General features: G+C 36.0%; 1 protein-coding gene across 4 annotated transcripts in view; it reads left to right on the plus strand.

Annotated features, from left to right (window-relative positions):
- DLG2 (discs large MAGUK scaffold protein 2) overlaps positions 1 to 22,455 on the plus strand; it is a 1,919,888-nt gene that overhangs the window by 12,976 nt on the left and 1,884,457 nt on the right. For all 4 annotated transcript variants that reach the window (XM_057507175.1, XM_057507177.1, XM_057507176.1 and 1 more), the window contains exon 2: positions 11,903 to 12,034. In XM_057507175.1, the coding sequence (XP_057363158.1) occupies positions 11,903 to 12,034 (132 nt within the window). The remainder of the gene's footprint in view (positions 1 to 11,902; positions 12,035 to 22,455) is intronic.

Genomic DNA, 22,455 nt, shown 5'->3' on the forward strand with positions numbered 1-22,455 from the left:
TTTAATTTGCATTTCTCTGATAATTAGAGATGTGGAGCATCTTTTCATGTGTCTGTTGGCCATCTGTATTTCTTTTTTGGAGAACTGTCTGTTCAGTTCCTCTGCCCATTTTTTAATTGGGTTATTTGTTTTTTGTTTGTTGAGGCGTGAGAGCTCCTTATATATTCTGGACGTCAAGCCTTTATCGGATGTGTCATTTTCAAATATATTCTCCCATACTGTAGGGATCCTTCTTGTTCTATTGATGGTGTCTTTTGCTGTACAGAAGCTTTTCAGCTTAATATAGTCCCACTTACTCATTTTTGCTGTTGTTTTCCTTGCCCGGGGAGATATGTTCAAGAAGAGGTCACTCATGTTTATGTCTAAGAGGTTTTCGCCTATGTTTTCTTCCAGGAGTTTAATGGTTTCATGGCTTACATTCAGGTCTTTGATCCATTTTGAGTTTACTTTTGTATATGGGGTTAGACAATGGTCCAGTTTCATTCTCCTACATGTAGCTGTCCAGTTTTGCCAGCACCACCTGTTGAAGAGACTGTCATTTCGCCATTGTATGTCCATGGCTCCTTTATCAAATATTAATTGCCCATATATGTCTGGGTTAATGTCTGGATTCTCTAGTCTGTTCCATTGGTCTGTGGCTCTGCTCTTGTGCCAGTACCAAATTGTCTTGATTACTATGGCTTTATAGTAGAGCTTGAAGTTGGGGAGTGAGATCCCCCCTACTTTATTCTTCTTTCTCAGGATTGCTTTGGCTATTCGGGGTCTTTGGTGTTTCCATATGAATTTTTGAATTATTTGTTCCAGTTCATTGAAGAATGTTGCTGGTAGTTTCATAGGGATTGCATCAAATCTGTATATTGCTTTGGGCAGGATGGCCATTTTGACGATATTAATTCTTCCTAGCCACGAGCATGGGATGAGTTTCCATCTGTTAGTGTCCCCTTTAATTTCTCTTAAGAGTGACTTGTAGTTTTCAGAGTATAAGTCTTTCACTTCTTTGGTTAGGTTTATTCCTAGGTATTTTATTTTTTTTGATGCAATTGTGAATGGAGTTGTTTTCCTGATTTCTCTCTCTGTTGGTTCATTGTTAGTATACAGGAAAGCCACAGATTTCTGTGTGTTGATTTTGTATCCTGCAACTTTGCTGTATTCCGATATCAGTTCTAGTAGTTTTGGGGTGGAGTCTTTAGGGTTTTTTATGTACAGTATCATGTCATCTGCAAATAGTGACAGTTTAACTTCTTCTTTACCAATCTGGATTCCTTGTATTTCTTTATTTTGTCTGATTGCCGTGGCTAGGACCTCCAGTACTATGTTAAATAACAGTGGAGAGAGTGGGCATCCCTGTCTAGTTCCCGATCTCAGAGGAAATGCTTTCAGCTTCTCGCTGTTCAATATAATGTTGGCTGTGGGTTTATCATAGATGGCCTTTATTATGTTGAGGTACTTGCCCTCTATTCCCATTTTGCTGAGAGTTTTTAACATGAATGGATGTTGAACTTTGTCAAATGCTTTTTCAGCATCTATGGAGATGATCATGTGGTTTTTGTCTTTCTTTTTGTTGATGTGGTGGATGATGTTGATGGACTTTCGAATGTTGTACCATCCTTGCATCCCTGGAATGAATCCCACTTGGTCATGGTGTATGATCCTTTTGATGTATTTTTGAATTCGGTTTGCTAATATTTTGTTGAGTATTTTTGCATCTACGTTCATCAGGGATATTGGTCTGTAGTTTTCTTTTTTGGTGGGGTCTTTGCCTGGTTTTGGTATTAGGGTGATGTTAGCTTCATAGAATGAGTTTGGGAGTATCCCCTCCTCCTCTATTTTTTGGAAAACTTTAAGGAGAATGGGTATTATGTCTTCCCTGTATGTCTGATAAAATTCCGAGGTAAATCCATCTGGCCCGGGGGTTTTGTTCTTTGGTAGTTTTTTGATTACCTCTTCAATTTCGTTGCTGGTGATTGGTCTGTTTAGATTTTCTGTTTCTTCCTGGGTCAATCTTGGAAGGTTATATTTTTCTAGGAAGTTGTCCATTTCTCCTAGGTTTCCCAGCTTGTTAGCATATAGGTTTTCATAGTATTCTCCAATAATTCTTTGCATTTCCGTGGGGTCCGTCGTGATTTTTCCTTTCTCGTTTCTGATACTGTTGATTTGTGTTGACTCTCTTTTCTTCTTAATAAGTCTGGCTAGAGGCTTATCTATTTTGTTTATTTTCTCGAAGAACCAGCTCTTGGTTTCATTGATTTTTGCTATTGTTTTATTCTTCTCAATTTTATTTATTTCTTCTCTGATCTTTATTATGTCCCTCCTTCTGCTGACCTTAGGCCTCATCTGTTCTTCTTTTTCCAATTTCGATAATTGTGACATTAGACCATTCATTTGGGATTGCTCTTCCTTTTTTAAATATGCTTGGATTGCTATATACTTTCCTCTTAAGACTGCTTTTGCTGTGTCCCACAGAAGTTGGGGCTTAGTGTTGTTGTTGTCATTTGTTTCCATATATTGCTGGATCTCCATTTTGATTTGGTCATTGATCCATTGATTATTTAGGAGCGTGTTGTTAAGCCTCCATGTGTTCGTGAGCCTCTTTGCTTTCTTTGTACAGTTTATTTCTAGTTTTATGCCTTTGTGGTCTGAAAAGTTGGTTGGTAGGATTTCAATCTTTTGGAATTTTCTGAGGCTCTTTTTGTGGCCTAGTATGTGGTCTATTCTGGAGAATGTTCCATGTGCACTTGAGAAGAATGTATATCCCGCTGCTTTTGGATGTAGAGTTCTATAGATGTCTATTAGGTCCATCTGCTCTACTGTGTTTTTCAGTGCTTCCGTGTCCTTACTTATTTTCTGCCCAGTGGATCTATCCTTTGGGGTGAGTGGTGTGTTGAAGTCTCCTAGAATGAATGCATTGCAGTCTATATCCCCCTTTAGTTCTGTTAGTATTTGTTTCACATATGCTGGTGCTCCTGTGTTGGGTGCATATATATTTAGAATGGTTATATCCTCTTGTTTGACTGAGCCCTTTATCATTATGTAGTGTCCTTCTTTATCTCTTGTTACTTTCTTTGTTTTGAAGTCTATTTTGTCTGATATTAGTACTGCAACCCCTGCTTTCTTCTCACTGTTGTTTGCTTGAAATATGTTTTTCCATCCCTTGACTTTTAGTCTGTACATGTCTTTGGGTTTGAGGTGAGTTTCTTGTAAGCAGCATATAGATGGGTCTTGCTTTTTTATCCATTCTGTTACTCTGTGTCTTTTGTTTGGTGCATTCAACCCATTAACATTTAGGGTGACTATTGAAAGATATGTACTTATTGCCATTGCAGGCTTTAAATTCGTGGTTACCAAAGGTTCAAGGTTAGCCTCTTTAGTATCTTACTGCCTAACTTAGCTCGCTTATTGAGCTGTTATATACACTGTCTGGAGATTCTTTTCTTCTCTCCCTTCTTGGTCCTCCTCCTCGATTCTTCATATGTTGGGTGTTTTGTGCTGTGCTCTTTCTAGGAGTGCTCCCATCTAGAGCAGTCCCTGTAAGATGTTCTGTAGAGGTGGTTTGTGGAAAGCAAATTCCCTCAGCTTTTGTTTGTCTGGGAATTGTTTAATCCCACCGTCATATTTGAATGATAGTCGTGCTGGATACAGTATCCTTGGTTCAAGGCCCTTCTGTTTCATTGTATTAAATATATCATGCCATTCTCTTCTGGCCTGTAGGGTTTCTGTTGAGAAATCTGACGTTAGCCTGATGGGTTTCCCTTTATAGGTGACCTTTTTCTCTCTAGCTGCCTTTAACACTCTTTCCTTGTCCTTGATCTTTGCCATTTTAATTATTATGTGTCTTGGTGTTGCCCTTCTTGGATCCTTTCTGTTGGGGGTTCTGTGTATTTCCGTGGTCTGTTTGATTACTTCCTCCCCCAGTGTGGGGAAGTTTTCAGCAATTATTTCTTCTAAGATACTTTCCATCTCTTTGCCTCTCTCTTCTTCTTCTGGGACCCCTATAATACGGATATTGCTCCTTTTAGATTGGTCACACAGTTCTCTTAATATTGTTTCATTCCTGGAGATCCTTTTGTCTCTCTCTATGTCAGCTTCCATGCGTTCCTGTTCTCTGATTTCAATTCCATCAATGGCCTCTTGCATTCTATCCATTCTGCTTATAAACCCTTCCAGAGTTTGTTTCATTTCTGCGATCTCCTTTCTGGCATCTGTGATCTCTTTCCGGACTTCATCCCATTTTTCTTGCGTATTTCTCTGCATCTCTGTCAGCATGTTTATGATTCTTATTTTGAATTCTTTGTCAGGAAGACTGGTTAGGTCTGTCTCCTTCTCTGGTGTTGTCTCTGTGATCTTTGTCTGCCTGTAGCTTTGCCTTTTCATGGTGATAGGAATAGTCTGCAGAACTGGGACGAGTGACGGCTGGAAGGACTTCCTTTCTTGTTGGTTTGTGGCCCTCCTCTCCTGGGAGAACAGCGGCCTCTAGTGGCTTGTGCTGCGCAGCTGCGCGCAGACAGGGTTTCTGCTTCCTGCCCGGCTGCTATGGAGTTAATCTCCGCTGTTGCTGTGGGCGTGGCCTGGCTCGGGCAGCTACTCCAAAATGGTGGAGTCGCGTTGGAGCAGGAGCTGCTGGGAGGCTATTTATCTCCGTAAGGGGCCTCCCTGCTCCCTGCAGCCCAGGGGTTAGGGTGCCCAGAGATCCCGGATTCCCTACCTCTGGATTAAGTGGCCCGCCCTGCCCCTTTAAGACTTCCAAAAAGCACCCGCCAAAACAAAACAACGACCACAAAAAAAAACAAGAAAAAAAATTTTTTTAATTAAAAAAAAAAAATTTTTTTTAATTAAAAAAAAAAAAAGGTGGTCGTTCGTTTTTCTTTATTCTCCGGTGCCAGCCTCAGGCCTCTGCTCACCGGTCTTTCTGCCCTGTTTCCCTAATATTGGGGTCCCTGTCCCTTTAAGACTTCCAAAAAGCGCTCGCCAAAACAAAGCAGCAACAAAGCAAAAAAAAAAAAATGGTCGCGCGCTTTTCTTATGTCCTCTGTCGCCCAGCCTCCAGTGCCTGCTCACTGTTCTTGCTGCCCTGTTTTCCCAGTATCGAGGGCCCTGCACTCTGGCCCGGATGGCTGGGGCTGGGTGTTCGGCAGCCCTGGGCTCCGTCTCCCTCCCGCTCTGCCTGCTCTTCTCCCGCCGGGAGCTGGGGGGAGGGGCGCTCGGCTCCCGCGGGGCCGGGGCTTGTATCTTACCCCCTTCGCGAGGCGCTGGGTTCTCTCAGGTGTGGATGTGGTCTGGATATTGTCCTGTGTCCTCTGGTCTTTATTCTAGGAAGGGTTGTCTTTGTTATATTTTCATAGATATATGTTGTTTTGGGAGGAGATTTCCGCTGCTCTACTCACGCCGCCATCTTCCACCCCTGAGCTCCTGCATTCTTAGGGTAAATTCCTAAGAGTGGAATTACTGGGTCAAATGGTATTTCTATTTTGAGTTTTTTGAGGAACCGCCATACTGCTTTCCATTTTGGTTAAACTAGTTTACATTCCCACCAGCAGTGTAGGAGGGTTCCCCTTTCTCCACATCCTCGCCAACATTTGTTGTTTGTCTTTTGGATGTTGGCCATCCTAACTTGTGTGAGGTGATATCTCATTGTGGTTTTAATTTGCATTTCCCTGATGATTAGTGATGTGGAGCATCTTTTCATGTGTCTGTTGGCCATCTGAGTTTCTTCTTTGGAGAACTGTTCAGATCCTGTATCCATTTTATTATTGGATTATTTGCTTTTTGTTTGTTGAAGTGTGTGAACTCTTTGTATATTTTGGATGTCAACCCCTTATCGGATCTGTCATTTATGAATATATTCTCCCATCCTGTAGGATGTCTTTTTGTTCTACTGATGGTATCCTTTGCTGTACAGAAGCTTTTTAATTTGATATAGTCCCACTTGTTCATTTTTGCTTTTGTTTCCCTTGCCCAGGGAGATATGTTGATGAAGAAGTTGCTCATGTTTATGTCCAAGAGATTTTTGCCTATATTTTTTTCTAAGAGTTTTATGGTTTCATGACTTAAATACAGGTCATTGATTCATTTTGAGTTTACTTTTGTGTATGGGGTTAGACAATAATCCAGTTTTATTCTCTTACATGTAGCTGTCCAGTTTTGCCAACACCAGCTGTTGAAGAGGCTGTCATTTCCCCATTGTATATCCAGGGCTCCTTTATCATATATTAATTGACTATATATGCTTGGGTTTTTATCTGGACTCTCTAGTCTGTTCTGCTGGTCTGTGGCTCTGTTCTTGTGCCAGTACCAAATTGCCTTGATTACTATGGCTTTGTAGTAGAGCTTGAAGTCAGGGAGCATAATTCCCCCTGCCTTTTTCTTTCTTCTCAGGCTTGCTTTGGCTATTCGGGGTCTTTGGTGGTTCATATGAATTTTAGAACTATTTGCTCTAGTTCATTGAAGAATGCTGTAGGTATTTTGATAGGGATTGCATTGAATCTATAGATTGCTTTAGGCAGGATGGCCATTTTGACAATATTAATTCTTCCTACCCAAGAGCATGGGATGAATTTCCATTTATTAGTGTCCCCATTAATTTCTTTTAAGAGTGTCCTGTAGTTTTCAGGGTATAGGTCTTTCACTTCTTTGGTTAGGTTTATTCCTAGGTATTTTATTCTTTTTGATGCAATTTTGAATGGAATTGTTTTCCTGATTTCTCTTTCTGTTAGTTCATTGTTAGTGTATAGGAATGCAACAGATTTCTGTGCATTGGTTTTGTATCCCACAACTTTGCTGAATTCAGATATTAGATCTAGTAGTTTTGGAGTGGATTCTTTAGGGTTTTTTATGTACAGTATCATGTCATCTGCAAACAGGGACAGTTTGACTTCTTCCTTGCCAATCTGGATTCCTTGTGTTTCTTTGTTTTGTCTGATTGCTGTGGCTAGGACCTCCAGAACTATATTGAATAAAAGTCGGGAGAGTGGGTATCCTTGTCTTGTTCCCGATCTTAAAGGAAAAGCTTTCAGCTTCTTGCTGTTAAGTATAATGTTGGCTGTGGGTTTGTCATATATGGCCTTTATTATGTTGAGGTACTTGCTCTATATACCCATTTTGTTGAGAGTTTTTATCATGAATGGATGTGGCAGTACTATTCTTAAACTCCAAAAGTTGAACCATAATTTAACAGACACACAATTACCTATAATTCCAGTTATGTAACATTGACTATATCCCTTGGATTGCATATTTCATGCAAACATTTTTTATTTAAAAAAATTATTTCCCCCCCATTTCCTCCCGTGTTTGCCTTCAGGTAATCCAAACTAAGTTTCATTCTTTCAGTAGATTCAGGAGCCATATGAAGATAGAGTTCTGTTAGCAAAGAAAATAGGAAAATTGAGGCAATTATATAGGCAATTCAGTGAAAAATTCTCCAGTTATCACTGGTTATTTGAATATCAATTAAAATATTAGTCCTGACTTGGATAATTATTTCAATATATACTTTATTCAACTTGTCAGCATCTGGCTAGGGATTTTTTACTTATACAACAAGATCCTACTCATCTTGTCTTTTTTTTTTTTGCTTAATTTATCATCTTTGTTTAGGTATAGAGTTTTAGATTACCCTCCAGCTCAAGCTTTCATTCACCAGAAGTAAGAATTTCAGTAGAGAGAGAGAACAGGCATGATATGACTTGACACACCTGGTGGTGATCATTATTGATAATCAAAAGCCTAAAAGGTCAGTCACAATTCCAGCACTGGCTATTGGCATGCAAAAGCCTACGTTGTCTAAGAGAGACTTGACCATATTTGACCATTTGTTTCTTCTTATATTCTAGCATCTCGTTTTCTCATACAGAATGAGAGGCATAATTATAGCTTGGTTTAGAGAACATCTAGCTACTTTGAGTCAATACAGGGTCTTCTCTGGGTATCTAATGATCTAATCGGATCATTAGAGTCCGAAGATACATATAAGTACTGAGAGAGGTGTAGTGTAATTACATTATTTTTGAGTACTTACATTAGTGGTTAGGAAAGGGTTAGAAAGTGACTATCATTTCAGGGAAACTGCTCATTGTTTAATCATTAACAAAATGGGGATTCAAATATTTGTCCTTGTTAAAAATATTCTGTCAGGTAACATATGAAAGCATTTCTTAGAAATTTCTATGCAAATGTATTAGCATATGTTTATGTCACCATCTTTTGTTAATATGCCTTATTTTAAAATTCGAGAGAGCTTTCTGTACATCCACAATTATATTTATATTTCTAACCTTTTAAAAGAGGTTTGTGATATTATAGAGGAATATTAGGAAAGGCCTCACTGAGAAGGTGACATAAGCAGAGGTATGAAAGCAGTGAGGTGGCAAGCTTAATGGATTTAATGGATATTTGAGGAAAAAATGTTTAGGCAGAATAGCAAGAATAGAGGCCCTGAGGTAGGAGAGTTCTTGGTATATATGAGAAAGAGAAGAGGCCACTGTGGTTGGAACAGACTGAGCAAGAGGAGAGGTGAAAGCTGAAATCAGAGAGGTAGTCTTCTGTTGGGTGAGATGGGGAGTCACTGGAGGGTTTGAATTAAGGAGTGACGTGATCCTTCTTTCTGGCTGCTGTGTTTAGAGATGACTGCCACTGGGCAAGGTGACAGCATGCCCCCCCTGCAGTTGTGCAGGGGTTAGGTGATGGTGGCCTGGACAGGGTGGCAAGCCCTGGCAGTGGTGAGGAGTGATAGGGATTCTGTGTATAATTTCATGTTAGAATCAACAGGATTTACTGATGGATTAAATGTTGAGACTTAGAGAAGGAGAAGAACAAGTGAGGACTCCAAGGATTTTGGCCTGAACAACTGCAGGGATGAGAGCTGGAGAACAGTGCAGAAGCAGCAGACTGGGGGTGGTCAGTACGATCAGTTCAGTTTTGGCAAGTTAAGTTTGAAATGCTTATTAGACATCCAAATGGAAATGTTTAGTATGTAATTGGATATGAATGTGGAAGTCAGGGGGAAGTTCTGAGCTGTAGATGAAAGTATGAGAGTCTTGGGGGTACTGATAATATTTAAAGCCAGGGGACTAGATAAGGTTACCTAGGGAGTAAAAATAAAGAGTAGTCTCCAAATGTTTAGAGGCTTTAGGAATGAGGAGGAACCAGGAAACAGGACTGAGTAGAAGGGATCTATGATGTAGGAAGAGAACCTATATAGAGTGCTGCTGTGGGAGTGGTGATGTGCAGGAAAGGGCTCATAGCAGCTTGCAAGAGCCTATTGCTGCATTTCAATAAATTTGCAAGGTGGTTTAAACAAATTCATTTACAAATTAAATTATATAAATCTACATTAAATAAACTATATTAAAAATAAAAGTACTAAATGCTCAAAACTCTTCATGTCCTAATGTTTTTCAACATTTTTTCAACCATGTATGATCTATTTATATCTATTATATCTGTATAGTGGACAAGCTATGTAATGGCATGGTGCTATGCATCTCCTCGCAAGTCTGCATTCATTTATGTCATGTTGGTAGCTTAAAACTGGCTAAGGTGGGACTATTTACAATGTGGCATTTGCAATTGCTTCAAGTGAGGGCTTGATTTTTTGTTTTGCTGATAAAGTGGTAATGAAAATGTTAATAATGCCAGTGGAATTTAAAAGTATGTCTGCAGCTGTTAAATTGTGGCTAGCACAGAAATGAGGGAATATTTGTCTACCCTTCAAAAATGATTATCTGACTCAACAAAGAATTCATGTAATTGATGGAGTGAGTGAATGTCACATAAACCATCTTGTTGTTTCATTTTTGTCTTAATGTTAACAAAAAAAAAATCAATATTCATGTTGGAACTACTCATTATTCCATTATAACCCTAAACTGGCTATGATTGTCCATGAAATAGGAAGCAAGATCATCAGCTGAGAATGATCCTGGGGAAGAAGAGTTGGAAAGTTCAGGAGAAGGGAGATATAAAATAAAATACTCAATAAATATGAACTCTTGTTTTTAGAACTGATATTTACCTGTGAAAGTGTTAGAATGTCAAGGGGAGAGGACTTTTAAAATTCAAAGACAAGCATGTGTTAAGAATTTTACAATGTATATGTTTATCAAAACTTCACATTGTACATTTCAAATATATACAATTTTTATGTGTCAGTCATACCTCAATAAATCTGGAAGAAAAACAGTGAACCTCAAAGCCCCAAAGTAGGGTAATTTTGATGAGGATCCATCATATGATTTGAAAATATAATTTAACAAGAGAAGAGCTCTGGTCAGGTGGTGAAGGACCAGAATTCCAAGAGACATTTGAAAGAAGGAAGGGACATTTACTCAAAGTAAAGCCCTTACTCATGACAGAGTGTGGGCAAAAGATGAATTTGGAGAAAACCAATGGTAATTTCAGTTGGCTTTCACACCAGATGATATCCATAAGAAACCATTTTACAAATGTGCCTTGTCTATTAATAGTTTGCATGATTTAATTCCTCAGTAACTCCTCAAATACAGAACAAATAAAAAGTATATAAATCATAAAACCAGGAAAATTACCAATGTAATATTTAAAACTGGTCTGGTCACTTTGTTGCCATTTTCTTCAGAAGCTTTCTAAACATAGTTTTACAGAACAAGTTGGTGATGAAATTAGTTGTTTACTGGTTAAGGTGAGTCTTGCCCTCTCTCATAATGGATTTCAGGTGTAAGAAAATCAGTTACTGTATTTTATATTCTTTGTGGTACATATGTATTGTTGAGTTAAAAATATGTGACTTGATGTTCTCCAACTAGATCTTCATGTTGGAATAATAAAGTAGAATCTTCTCATCTCCAAAAAAAAAAAAGGCAATTGTCACTAACTACACACACACACAAAGGTACTGTCGCTCTGATGACTTTTTCAAGGGTATTTTGTCTTATGGGAGATGAAAACATATTTAAGAAACCATAATCTAACATACATATTGATCTATAAAAACTAAACAAAACAGAAGCAGACCCATAGGTACAGAAAAGTAAATGATAGTTACCAGAGGGGAGTGGGGTTGGGGGATGGGTGAAATAGGTGAAGGTGATTAAAAGGTACAGTCTTCCAGATATAAAATCAATAAGACAGGGATTTCAGGTACAGCATAGGGGAGTTAGTCAATGATAATGTAACAACTTTCTATAGTATACTATATATACTAATGGATGGTGACTAGATGTATTGTGGTGACCATTTCCTGATTTATATAAATATTGAATCTCTTCATTGTATACCTAAAACTAATACAATATGGTATGTCAGTTATTCTTCGATAAAAAAGGAGATTGCTAGAATTAGCTAAGTGGAAGCATAAATTAGTACAACCTTTTTGGAGGGAAAATTTTAAAAAATGCAGCATTTGTGTAGGCAAAATGGCTTAGAGGAAGGGATAGTGATTGATTTTAATTGTCAGAGATGGCTTTTTGGAAGAGAGCATTTCAGTTAGACCTAAAATAAGGGAAAGTAGGTTTTTAGTTGACTTGGGATATAAGGTTGAAAATACAGGTTGTAAACAGATCATGGGAGGGATGCCTCGAAGGTCATGTTAAGGAATCTTGAAGTTATTTAGCAGGAAGTCATCAATTTTAAGATAATTGTTCTGACAAGAAAATCACATCTGTGAATATTAATTGGCCAATATTGAATTCAGGGTCTTTGTTTTGGTTCATAGTTGCAGATTATTTTGGAAGGCAGGACTATAGAAATAAAAGTGAGTTCTTAAGATTAGAAGTTGAGTGTAATTAACAAAATCATATGGTAGTTCATGGAAGTTATGATTATTAAATTATTTTTTATCAAAAATTAGGAATACAATCATAGAATAGTTTAATGTAAGCTTATTGTTTTTCTAAAGTCACAAGGAGAATTTTAAAATCATCTTTTTCAGATACTGATCGAGCTTTATCATTACTGGAAGAATACTGCAAAAAATTAAGGAAACCAGAGGAGCAGCAGTTGAAAAATGCTGTTAAAATGGTGATGGGTATTTTTAAAAGCAGCTTATTCCGAGCTCTGCTAGGTATGTATTAAAAAGTTACTTGTCATTTTAATGGTTAGAATTGGGCTTAATAGTTTGAGTAATATGGCCAAAAACTTGATGTTAACCAACTTTAAAACTGAAATAATTGTCCTTAATACTAGAAGGAAAGCTTTGTACTATTTTTTTAATTGGAAAAAAGAGGGAAATTTTAATTTGAACAGAAATTATTGGTTCTTTCTAAAGAAAGGAAATTATCTCTTAGTATTAAGAAAGAAAGAAGACAATTGTATTTTTAACATAGAACAGTATCCAGATCTATGGAATACAATCATATATTAAGTCTCTAGAAAGTTGTTTTTCTTTTTCTCATTTAAATTTAACCTAAAAAAGAACTGTTATAAAGTAGAAATAAAGTGTAGGTCATTGAAAAATATAAATATTGAAAGAATATTTTTGTATAGGAAGAAAACACAGGAAAAATCTGAGTAGTTGCAAAAAATTAAGGACAAATATGCTAGAAAAAGGAGTTAGTTGACTTTCTTCTAGAGAAATGACTGCCTAGCACAAAAAACGATGGGCCACATTTTACTCAGTGGGAATCATAGTTCTATTTTTCCTCTCTTCTCAAAACAAATATTAAAATACTTTTTACTATTTTTGCTTTTCTTATGAAAGTTTGTAATTCAAATTGAAAAGTTTACTGATGAAAATATCAATGTTTTAGAAGTTTTTGTCAACTTGTCATAAATCTAACTACATATGCTTAACCTTGGGTTTATTCTCTAATTTTTAAAGATAGTGAAGAAAATCAAGAATATCATTTATTTATGAATGCCTTTATACAAACATCTTTTGCATTTATGCAGATAACTATTATTTTTTCATGATATCTTAAGAGTTAATACAAACTAACAAAAAATATAAACAAATACCTACCTTAGACAAAACAACTAAGTAAACAATTTAGAAAATAAAACCCTACTCTATACTGTGTGGTACATTTACTGGGCTTAAACAGAACATTTTAAAGAAATAACTGAGTCTACTAGATACTATCATTATTTTTTCAGGTCTGGTGTTTATTGATATAAAATCTAAAAATGGTAATATATGAGGATTAATCTTGAAAATATTTAATCTACATTTTTATTATAAATGTCTGCAGTTATTGGCAAAAACTCCAACTTTTATGGTCTGAATATAATTAAAAACATTAAAGTCTGAAAATTTGAAAATCATTCTATTGAATAAAAATAGAAGTACAAAGCTGTATAGGATTAGTTTGCCTCTGGATTAATTTTGTTAAAATATTCTTTTGTGGCTGATAAGAATTAATGACACATAACTATAATCATCTTAGCTGGTATTAAATGAAACAACTCTAAATGGAGTCATTAGAGAATAGTATTTTAGAGAACATTTTGTAAGCCATAAATTTTTCAATTAAAAATTAACAGTTTCATCTAGTTGATGATTAGTAAAGGCCATTAACTGAATGGCAACATCTCTAAATAGATTTGTGTGATGTGTTTAGTTAAGACTGGCTAAGTAGTTTGAGAGTTTTAATTTTTGAGAACTTGATTTAGAAAGAGGATTGCTGGATGCTTTAGATAATTCTGTACTTTGGTGATGTAACCATTTGGTATAGCAGTATCATTACATGGGGAATAAAAGGATGAATGAATGAATGACAAAGAATTGCTTTTGCCATTGTTTTGAGTGGGTGATAAATATCTTTGCAGAAAGCCTATAGCGTAGTTGGAATTTCTCTGATAAAATGAGAGGCAGCAATAATCTGTAAAAAGCTGTTATGTAAGTAATCCTGAGGTCCAGCTTTGAACAGATAGATTTGCTTTGGCTGGTCTTTAAAAGTCATTTGAGATAAACCAGACTGCAAAGAGCCCAGCAACATTTACCACGAAACATCATTTTCTATTCAATTCCTCGTGGACTGCTAGGTACTGATTGCTGATTTTTTATTATTGAATGTTTGTGTGGCCATCTGTGCATTTTCTTTAAGGACTCAAAAGAATGAAAACCATGTATCCTTGTGCATCCCAAAGGGGATTATTTTATAAAAGTATGAGTAGGGATCCACTGATAAATATAGCATTGTTTATGGTGTATAACTTACTTTTCATAGTTTTACTCTCTTTTTAAAACAAAAATTAAAATACTCTTTTCATTTTTTTGCTTGGTTTTTGCTTGTTTAAACCACCCCCCAATCTCCTTTTGTTGTTAAAAATGATAGAAGATAGAGGCTTCACTCAATGTTCTGAAATTCAGATAGCCAGTATATTGAGATAATACCTTGTAATTCAATACCATTGAATCTCAATTAACTGAAGAAATAGAAGAGAAAATCCAACACAAATGGATGGTAAAGTAAAATACTATTACTGCAGAATGTGATGTAATATTTATACGTGATCTGGAAACCTCTCTACAGATGAAAAGCCTCACTTTGAAAGTGAATACTGTCCTTTTGTGGTCCATCATATGCTTTTAAAAAACCCGAAACACTAATATGGCTTCCATGATGTAATCTGTGAGGACAGAATTCTGTCTACATAACTTTGACCATTATTACAGTGCACAAAAGCACTTTATAAGTGGGTTCTATGTTAAGAGGATGGAAGGTGATAACAAAAGTATTGTTTTTTTTAATTTTTAAAATATGACTATCTGATTATGAAAGTAATATATGCTCATTCTGGAAATTTAAAAAAATACAGTAAAAGAAGAATGTAAAATCCAGTGGTAAGATAGTAAGATACATTGATTTCACAGTGTAAAGAGCAGGGTAGATGATCAGCATGGAGAATTTTCCATTTACCAATAACTGATAGAAAATATCAGGAAAAATACATCCCCACCTTTAAAAAGTTAGTAATTAGTGTTCATTAATGTCCAAAAGAAGTCCAAAAGAAGAAAAATGCTTAAAACAGCAATGTACTAGAAGCTGCACTTTTAGATGTTAGGCTTAGGGTGACATCTTGTGGTAAAACTAAGTAAAAAAAATGTGTTCAATGCTTAGTTTTATGATTGCATTACCATTTTACAGCATTTTAATATAAGTGAATCTCATGATAATTTACAAATTAATTTAGATCTCTTTTATTTAATACAGCTAAAACATTCAGATTTTCAAGGCACTCCGTTAGGTTATTTATGCTTCATTTAGGCGATGAAGGAGTAAGATGGAATTATATTTATTTACATTTATATTTATATTTATATTTATATTTATATTTATATTTATATTTATATTTATATTTATATTTCCCTTTCAGATCTATTTTGAAAATTTAAAGACCTGTATTACCACCATAATTATTTGTAAGAACTATTTTAATAATATAATGGGTCAGTTGATTTTTGGATATGTACTACAAATGTTCTTTGTTTTCATATCTTACTGAAATTGTCTTATTCTTTATTTATTACTTATACAAGTATAGACAGAACTGTGTATATGTATTTAACAGATTTCAGCTCCTTTGTAGCTCCGGGCAGAGGGGGTTCCCTTCCCAGTTCCGGGCAAGTTCACTGTGAATTTGCTGAGACTGAATAATGACAATGGAATGTTGCGGGTAAAAAGGGGCTCATACCAAGCTTTATTCCCTCTCAAGCGCTGGACTCCCACTGCCTGTCTCAGGCCCTGGCTCCAGCCTCTGCTCCCCAGGCTCTCTCCTGCTCTCTACTCCAGACTCCCTTCTCTCTGCCTAGCACAGGGCTCTGCTGCTTTCTTCTCCTCCCGGTGGGGTAGGAGGGATGCTTCTGCCAACTGGTGGGCAGGTATGTAGTAGGCTAAGTATTACCTCACTGAACATAACAATGGGCGAGATTAGAATCAGGTGAGAAACCTAGCCATGGAATTTCCATTTTCCCAACACCCTTCTAAAATCTTATCAACCTTGTTTATCTAATTTTATTTCCTTTTGTTTCACTGCAGTGTTTGAGAGGGAGTTTTATGGAAAGATTTAGAAGAATGGGAAGTAAAATTGTATTTTCCTTAGAACCCTGCCGGTAGTAACATCTTAGAAAAGTGCTTACCATGCTTTCTGGAGGTTTGCATGTCAGAATTTGTGTTAGAGTAGAATACTTTTCTTTCCCATAAAGCCTAACATAGAACCCTGTGGATATGAGATATTACTGCCAACAGTGAGGATGTAGGAGATATACTGCATCCTGGGATTTATCACCTCATGCTGAAGCCTTCTACCATGTCCCTATGTGCTAGTGCTTTAACCAGCCCTTGTTTTAAATTGAGTCTCACAACATTTTTTTCATATAACTATAAAGTACTTATTACATTGCCTTAGGTAAAATGAATATATTTCTGTCCCCTCAATAGACTCTGAATAGCTGAGAGCTGAGGTTATATCTAATTAACCTTTTTTACACAGTATGTGGACCTTTAATTATAATAGGCCTTTGATAAATTTTATTTATTCATTTATTCTATTAATTTTTAAATGCCGGTTATACATTATTCATTGTGTTAGGTAATAGGGATACACAGTAAACTTTAGAGGACAGGGTAGTTCTTGCCTTTATGGGTAAGTGAGAGAAATGAAGTGGGGAAAAAGATGGTAGTTATTTCCCAAGATAATAATTCTAATATAGTATTTTAAAATAATATCTATTTGAAAACACCATGTCTATTTTGGTCTAAATTATTAATCATAGTATATTATTTTTGTTATCTGATTATAAGAAAAATCAAAGGATTTGTTATAGATTTAGTGAGTGTGAAGGCCCACGCAGTTAAGTGAATTTGGAAAAATTTTGCCCTCATCCTCCGGAGCAGAGCTTCTTGAAGTGGTTTTCGGACCAGTAGCATGAGCATCACCTGGGGTCTTGGTTAACATTGAAGATTCTTGGGCCCCACTCCAAACCTACTGAATCAAGAACTCTGGGATGGGGCTCAGCAAATAATGTTTTAATAAGCCCTTCCTGATGATTCTGAGGCATGCTAAAGTTCAAGATATGTGTTTTAAATGATTGGCTATTTGGGCCCTTGAGCACAGTAATAAGGCATATGAATATTATTAATAAACTTGGGAAAATATGCGTGGGATTTCTTCATTCTTGGGTTTGATAAAGATTTAACCTTTAACAAGTATAACAAGCCATTATCATTCTGGGACATATTTTGAGTACTTTGAGAATCCATAAATTAGTGATTATCATTATGGCATCTAATTTTATTTGTAAAGTACAATAGTATATCTGAAACATTTAAGTGAATTTTTTTCCTATGCATACTTAATAATAGCTTCAAGTTATGGGGCTATGGGTGGTGAATAGCAGAACGACACTGAGATGCTGCTGCTGGCATGTGTGAGGATAACTCACTAGGTAAATGCTTGCGGCCACTTACAACCTCAAAGTATATGCTACAATCAGTCAAATAAATCATTACATGTCATGCACCTTCAAATAAGGATTGACTGGTCCAAGTGGCAAATGTTAGATTCTTAAATATTATGATCTGCTATGTTCCTACTTACTTGTTTCTAATACTCATTTAATGAAAAGAAAGCAGGTATTCCAGTCACTGCAATTGAGTAATAATAATTCATGAATTATCTATGAAATGTTTACCTATTTACATGTTCATGTGCAGGTGGATGTTATTAAAAACCAAATCTCTGTCCTTAATGAGATTAAGTTCAACTGGGAGGGTAATATTCACATACATACAAACAAGTACAGGACAGGATAAAATCAAGGACCAAACTCAGGACCAAAGTGCTGCAGGAACTCAGAGAAGTGTAGGATCATTGAAGATTGGTTGTGAGGGAGGAGTTTATATAAAACGTAAACTTGAGCTGGTCTCATCAATGATAGAATTTGGCTAAGAAGAGAGGATAGAGAAGGGCATTTCTCCCATCCATCCATCCATCCATTTGTTCATTCAAAAGATACTTACATGAACTCTGTGCCAGGCACACTGTGATATATGCTGGAAAGACATGCATTAACAAAATAGCATAAGTAATTTGTTTTTACAATTGTAATAAATGCTACAAAGGAGAAATAGAGGGTGTTATGAGCAAGAGGCTTACCCTCTCAGTGGAACTGGGAAAAGCTTTCCTAGGGAAGTGCCATTTGAGGTGATGAAAATTCACGGAGGTCAGAAGGATAATGAGGAAATGGATGTGACTGGAACAAGAGGTTCAAGATGTTCTTGATATTTATGCGTTTAAAATGTCTTCTAAGAATTGGATAAAGCATCAGATGAGACTTAAATTCCTTCCAAAGAGTTGTTTAAGTTTGAAGGTAAACTAGAGATTCAAAAGTGGTAAGCATAAAATGTGGCTAAAACAAATAATTCCCTTTGTTAAAGTACTATATACTGTGATTAGTTGCGTGTTTCACATTAGGCAGGATCAAGTAAGTATTTTATAAGTTAATTTGACACTTTAGATTGGATGCCATCAAGAGGGTTGGATGCCATTCTTGGCTCTGGACTTTGTATATTTGTTGCAGGATTTATGTCACCAGATGGCACCATTTAACTAAATTTATATTCTTTGGATGCTTATAAGGCTGGCTGTTTTTAAATGAAGGATGCTTTTATTTGTGCTATAGCTGAAATAGGAAAAAAGTTAACTTATTTTGATGGCAAATGAGACATTTATACTTAGTAAGGAATGAAACCCCAAAAGTTTGAGAATGTGAAAGGATCTGGTGATTTCCACTAAGTACATAATAAATGAAAATTTGATGCTGATCAATATCACTACTACCTTATAACAAAAAAGCAGAACACAATAGGTTTCCTTATCTAGGTCTTGCCATAGACAGCCTAGTAATGTTATCAATATTTTAGCCTTGATTTAACTTGCAGATGTGGGATTTGATACACATAACAACAAAAATGTAGAGATTCTAAAAGATTATTTTAGGAATAAGCCTTGAAATATTATAGTATAATATATATTTTACATTAAAATTTTTTGTCAACAGAGTGTATGTTCTATTGAACAGTAGAGCTAATAAAATTAATAGAACATGATGTAGACATTATTTCTTAGTACATACATTCATCCCAAGGAAATGAATATTTATTCATTTCTTGTTTAAAAACTTCCTTAATACTTTCCCTACCTATAAGTAGAATTTGTCATTTTCTCCCTTATATTCCTATAGTATTTGTTCATATTTCTGGTGTAGCACTTACTACCTTGTATTATTGTTAATTGAATACATGTTGGTTTCCCTCAGTAGACTGTGAACTTCTTGAATGCAGGGACTGGTTCTAATTCAGTGTGTAACACAGTGTCTGACATGAATTGGTTCTAATTCAGTGTGTAACACAGTGTCTGACATGAATATTCTATCATTAAAGTTCTTTCATTTGACAAAATATATTTTGAACCCCTACTCTCTAAAAGACACTGTACTAGGCTTGGGAATTTAGTAACAAGAGAGATGTGGACCCTATTTTCATGGAGCTCATGGTCTACTAAAGGAGATTAAGAATAAATAAAAACAATTGTGATAAATACTTTAGAATAAATTTATTTGAATTAAACCATAAAATCATAAGGAGTTACTTGAACTGGTCAAATTCATATTATTATATATTGTTTGTTTAAAAATGTTTAGATACTATTTATTAATTGAAACCTTCCAGTAGTTATCTATTATCCTTGGAATGAAATTCAAACTTCTCACCTGTAAGGTTCCTCATCACCCGAGTCCACCTCTCATCTCATCTCTTACTACTCTCCCCTACTCCCTGTAGTCCAGTCCCACTAGTCTCTCTGTTCCTAAATGTTGCCCAGGACATTTTCACTTGCTTTCTTTTGTTTGGAGTAACTTTCTACTGGATCTTTGCCTCATTGGCTTATCTCATCATTTAGAAGCAGATCTCTGTGCCTCTAAAGTACCTTTGCACTTCACTCCCCATCTTCACTCCACCCTAAGTCACATCTGTCACATTACCTGTTTTATTCTTGTCACTTTATGTATCATTATGAGAAATTTTATGTGTTTTTTGCATGACTTTCTTCACTGGAATGTAAATTATGTAAGAGCAGTCTGTCTTATTCATTGCTATATGTTTTATATAAGCTTAGTGCCTAACACATAATAGCCACTAAATAAATATTTATTAAATGCATGGATGAGTAAAGTGAGTGTTGCTGCATGCCTGTTAGATTCTTGTTTAAAGGAGCAGAAAGCTTATGCAAGTAGGGTTTTCTTTTTACTAGGTAACTTTGAAAGTAGGCAGTTGTGGGCATGAAGTCAGCATCTCAGGAAAGTTCTGGTCAGTGTCTCTGCTGAATGGGAATTATAGCATGACCTTAGGGAGGAATGTAGAAATATAGTGCCCATAAAGTGTTGTCAGCTAGGTAGAGCCCCTGGAAGCTTTATCCGAGTTAAAAGAACAGACCCTAGCTCCCACCAAACTGACTTCTCCATCACAGACCAGCAGTATGCCCATTGACCAGATGGACAGGGACATTGCTCAAGAACCAGAGGAGCCAAAGGACAGCATGTAGATCCAATGAACCTAACCTATTTCTACCCCTATACTGCTATGATGGTGGGTAACCCATATGCCTCTCCCAGAATTGTTTACTCCCAAACATACAAGCATTCTTTTAGAGAGTGATAAGCCAGAGGAGGGATAGGATATACGAATTGAGGGAGACTGTTTCAATTACTGAATCAAATTACACTTTAAAATGGATGGGGTGGTTACTTTTCCCAATGAGCCAGGTATTGAGGGCTTTTGAAGCAGCTGGATAAACCACTGACACTGTAAAGAGCTATACATTTTGTTTGCAGATCCATAGTGTGGTGTAAGTTGTATGTGTGATCCTACTGTACTGAGGCATGGATCTCAGTGGCAATTCTTACTTGCTTATACTCCTTTCAAATTTAGTATTGAGTGTTGAAAAGAATTAAACACCGGCAGGACCAACGGAAAAAGAAGTATCCACAAGAATCTCATAGGAAAGGCTTCCCTGTCATCTGTTGGCTCTGGTTCCTGGCAAAAGATAGAAGTGGTGGGGAATGAGGGGGCTTGGTCTACCTTAATTTGTTTACATGAGTTAGTCCTAAGAGTTGCTTAAGAAAATATTTACCCTTTATCTCATTTGCTGCTAGAAATCTTGGAACTTCTTAAACTGTGTTAGGAATTCCAAACATTCTAATAATAACATATGTATGTATATATGCAGCATAAGTTTCCCTGATTTCCAATTTCTGAGTCCCTGGGTTCTACCTTATATTCAGGTCCCATTTTGCTGTCAAAATAATAAACTTTCATGAAACCGTAATATTAGAATTCTCTTTACAGGAGTATATATATAAATTGAGTCATCAAATGTACTTAGAGCCACCAAATTCTACTGGGCATGCCAGTTCTTACATAATGCCTTAATCATGGATCCCTAAAAGTTTAAAGCATTTTTAAATTCACAAAAAACAAATTACTGAATGTTAAAAATTACTTTCAGAAAAACCTTGAGTTTTGAAAATAAGCCATTTGAAAATAAAGTTATTTAACAAATAAGCCTTGTGTTTTAGAAATAGTTGCTGTAAGAGTTTTGTGAAGAAGAGTTTAAGAACTCTTCAGCTAATCAAAATAGGACAATAATTATAAATATAATTATATGAGTTTTAGATTTCATTAATTGAGATAATTAATACCACTAACAAAACCTATTTATTTTAGGTGCAGAGCTCCATTAAAATTTTTCAGGACACATGTTTGCATTCTTTGCCATTTTTTTTCATAGAAATCTAATTTTTTAAACAATATTTTTTTCTAGACATGGAGCCCCCGGAAATACAGAAAATTTAACATACTTAACAGAGCTCTCTGCAAGTATTAAACAAATTTGGTGCAGGATACCTCCATTTCCTGAATTTGAGTCTTTATAATTGTAACATGAATGAGGTGAGCTAAGGCAATGACTTTATAGACATGGATGATTATGGAGAGGAACATCAAATATTGAATGAGGGCTATAAGAAAATGGGCAGCAATATTCTATATGATAATTTTATACTTTCAAATATGAATTATTGTCATTATTTTGGCTTTGTTTATGGACAGTCCATTCCTTGGATCAATTCCTTGATCTCCTTTTCAGCAATTATCTCTTTTTCCACCATATCTCAGCTGCCCACTTCTCTGTTTTACTCTACATTTTATCATTGTTAATAACCACACCCCTCTAAAATCTCCACTCTCATCATTCCATTCTTATCATTGGAGAAGATTCATGACAGGTTATGTCCAGTTCATTTTCATTTTGGTATCATTAATCTACAATTGCATGAGCAACATCATGGTTACTAGACTCCCCCCATTATCAAGTCCCCATTACATACCCCATTACAGGCACTGCTCATCAGTGTAGTAAGATGCTATAGAATCACTACTTGTCTTCTCTGTGTTGAACAGCCTTCCCCACACCACCTGCTACATT

This window comes from Manis pentadactyla, chromosome 9, assembly GCF_030020395.1.
Source record: "Manis pentadactyla isolate mManPen7 chromosome 9, mManPen7.hap1, whole genome shotgun sequence".
Taxonomy (NCBI): domain Eukaryota; kingdom Metazoa; phylum Chordata; class Mammalia; order Pholidota; family Manidae; genus Manis; species Manis pentadactyla.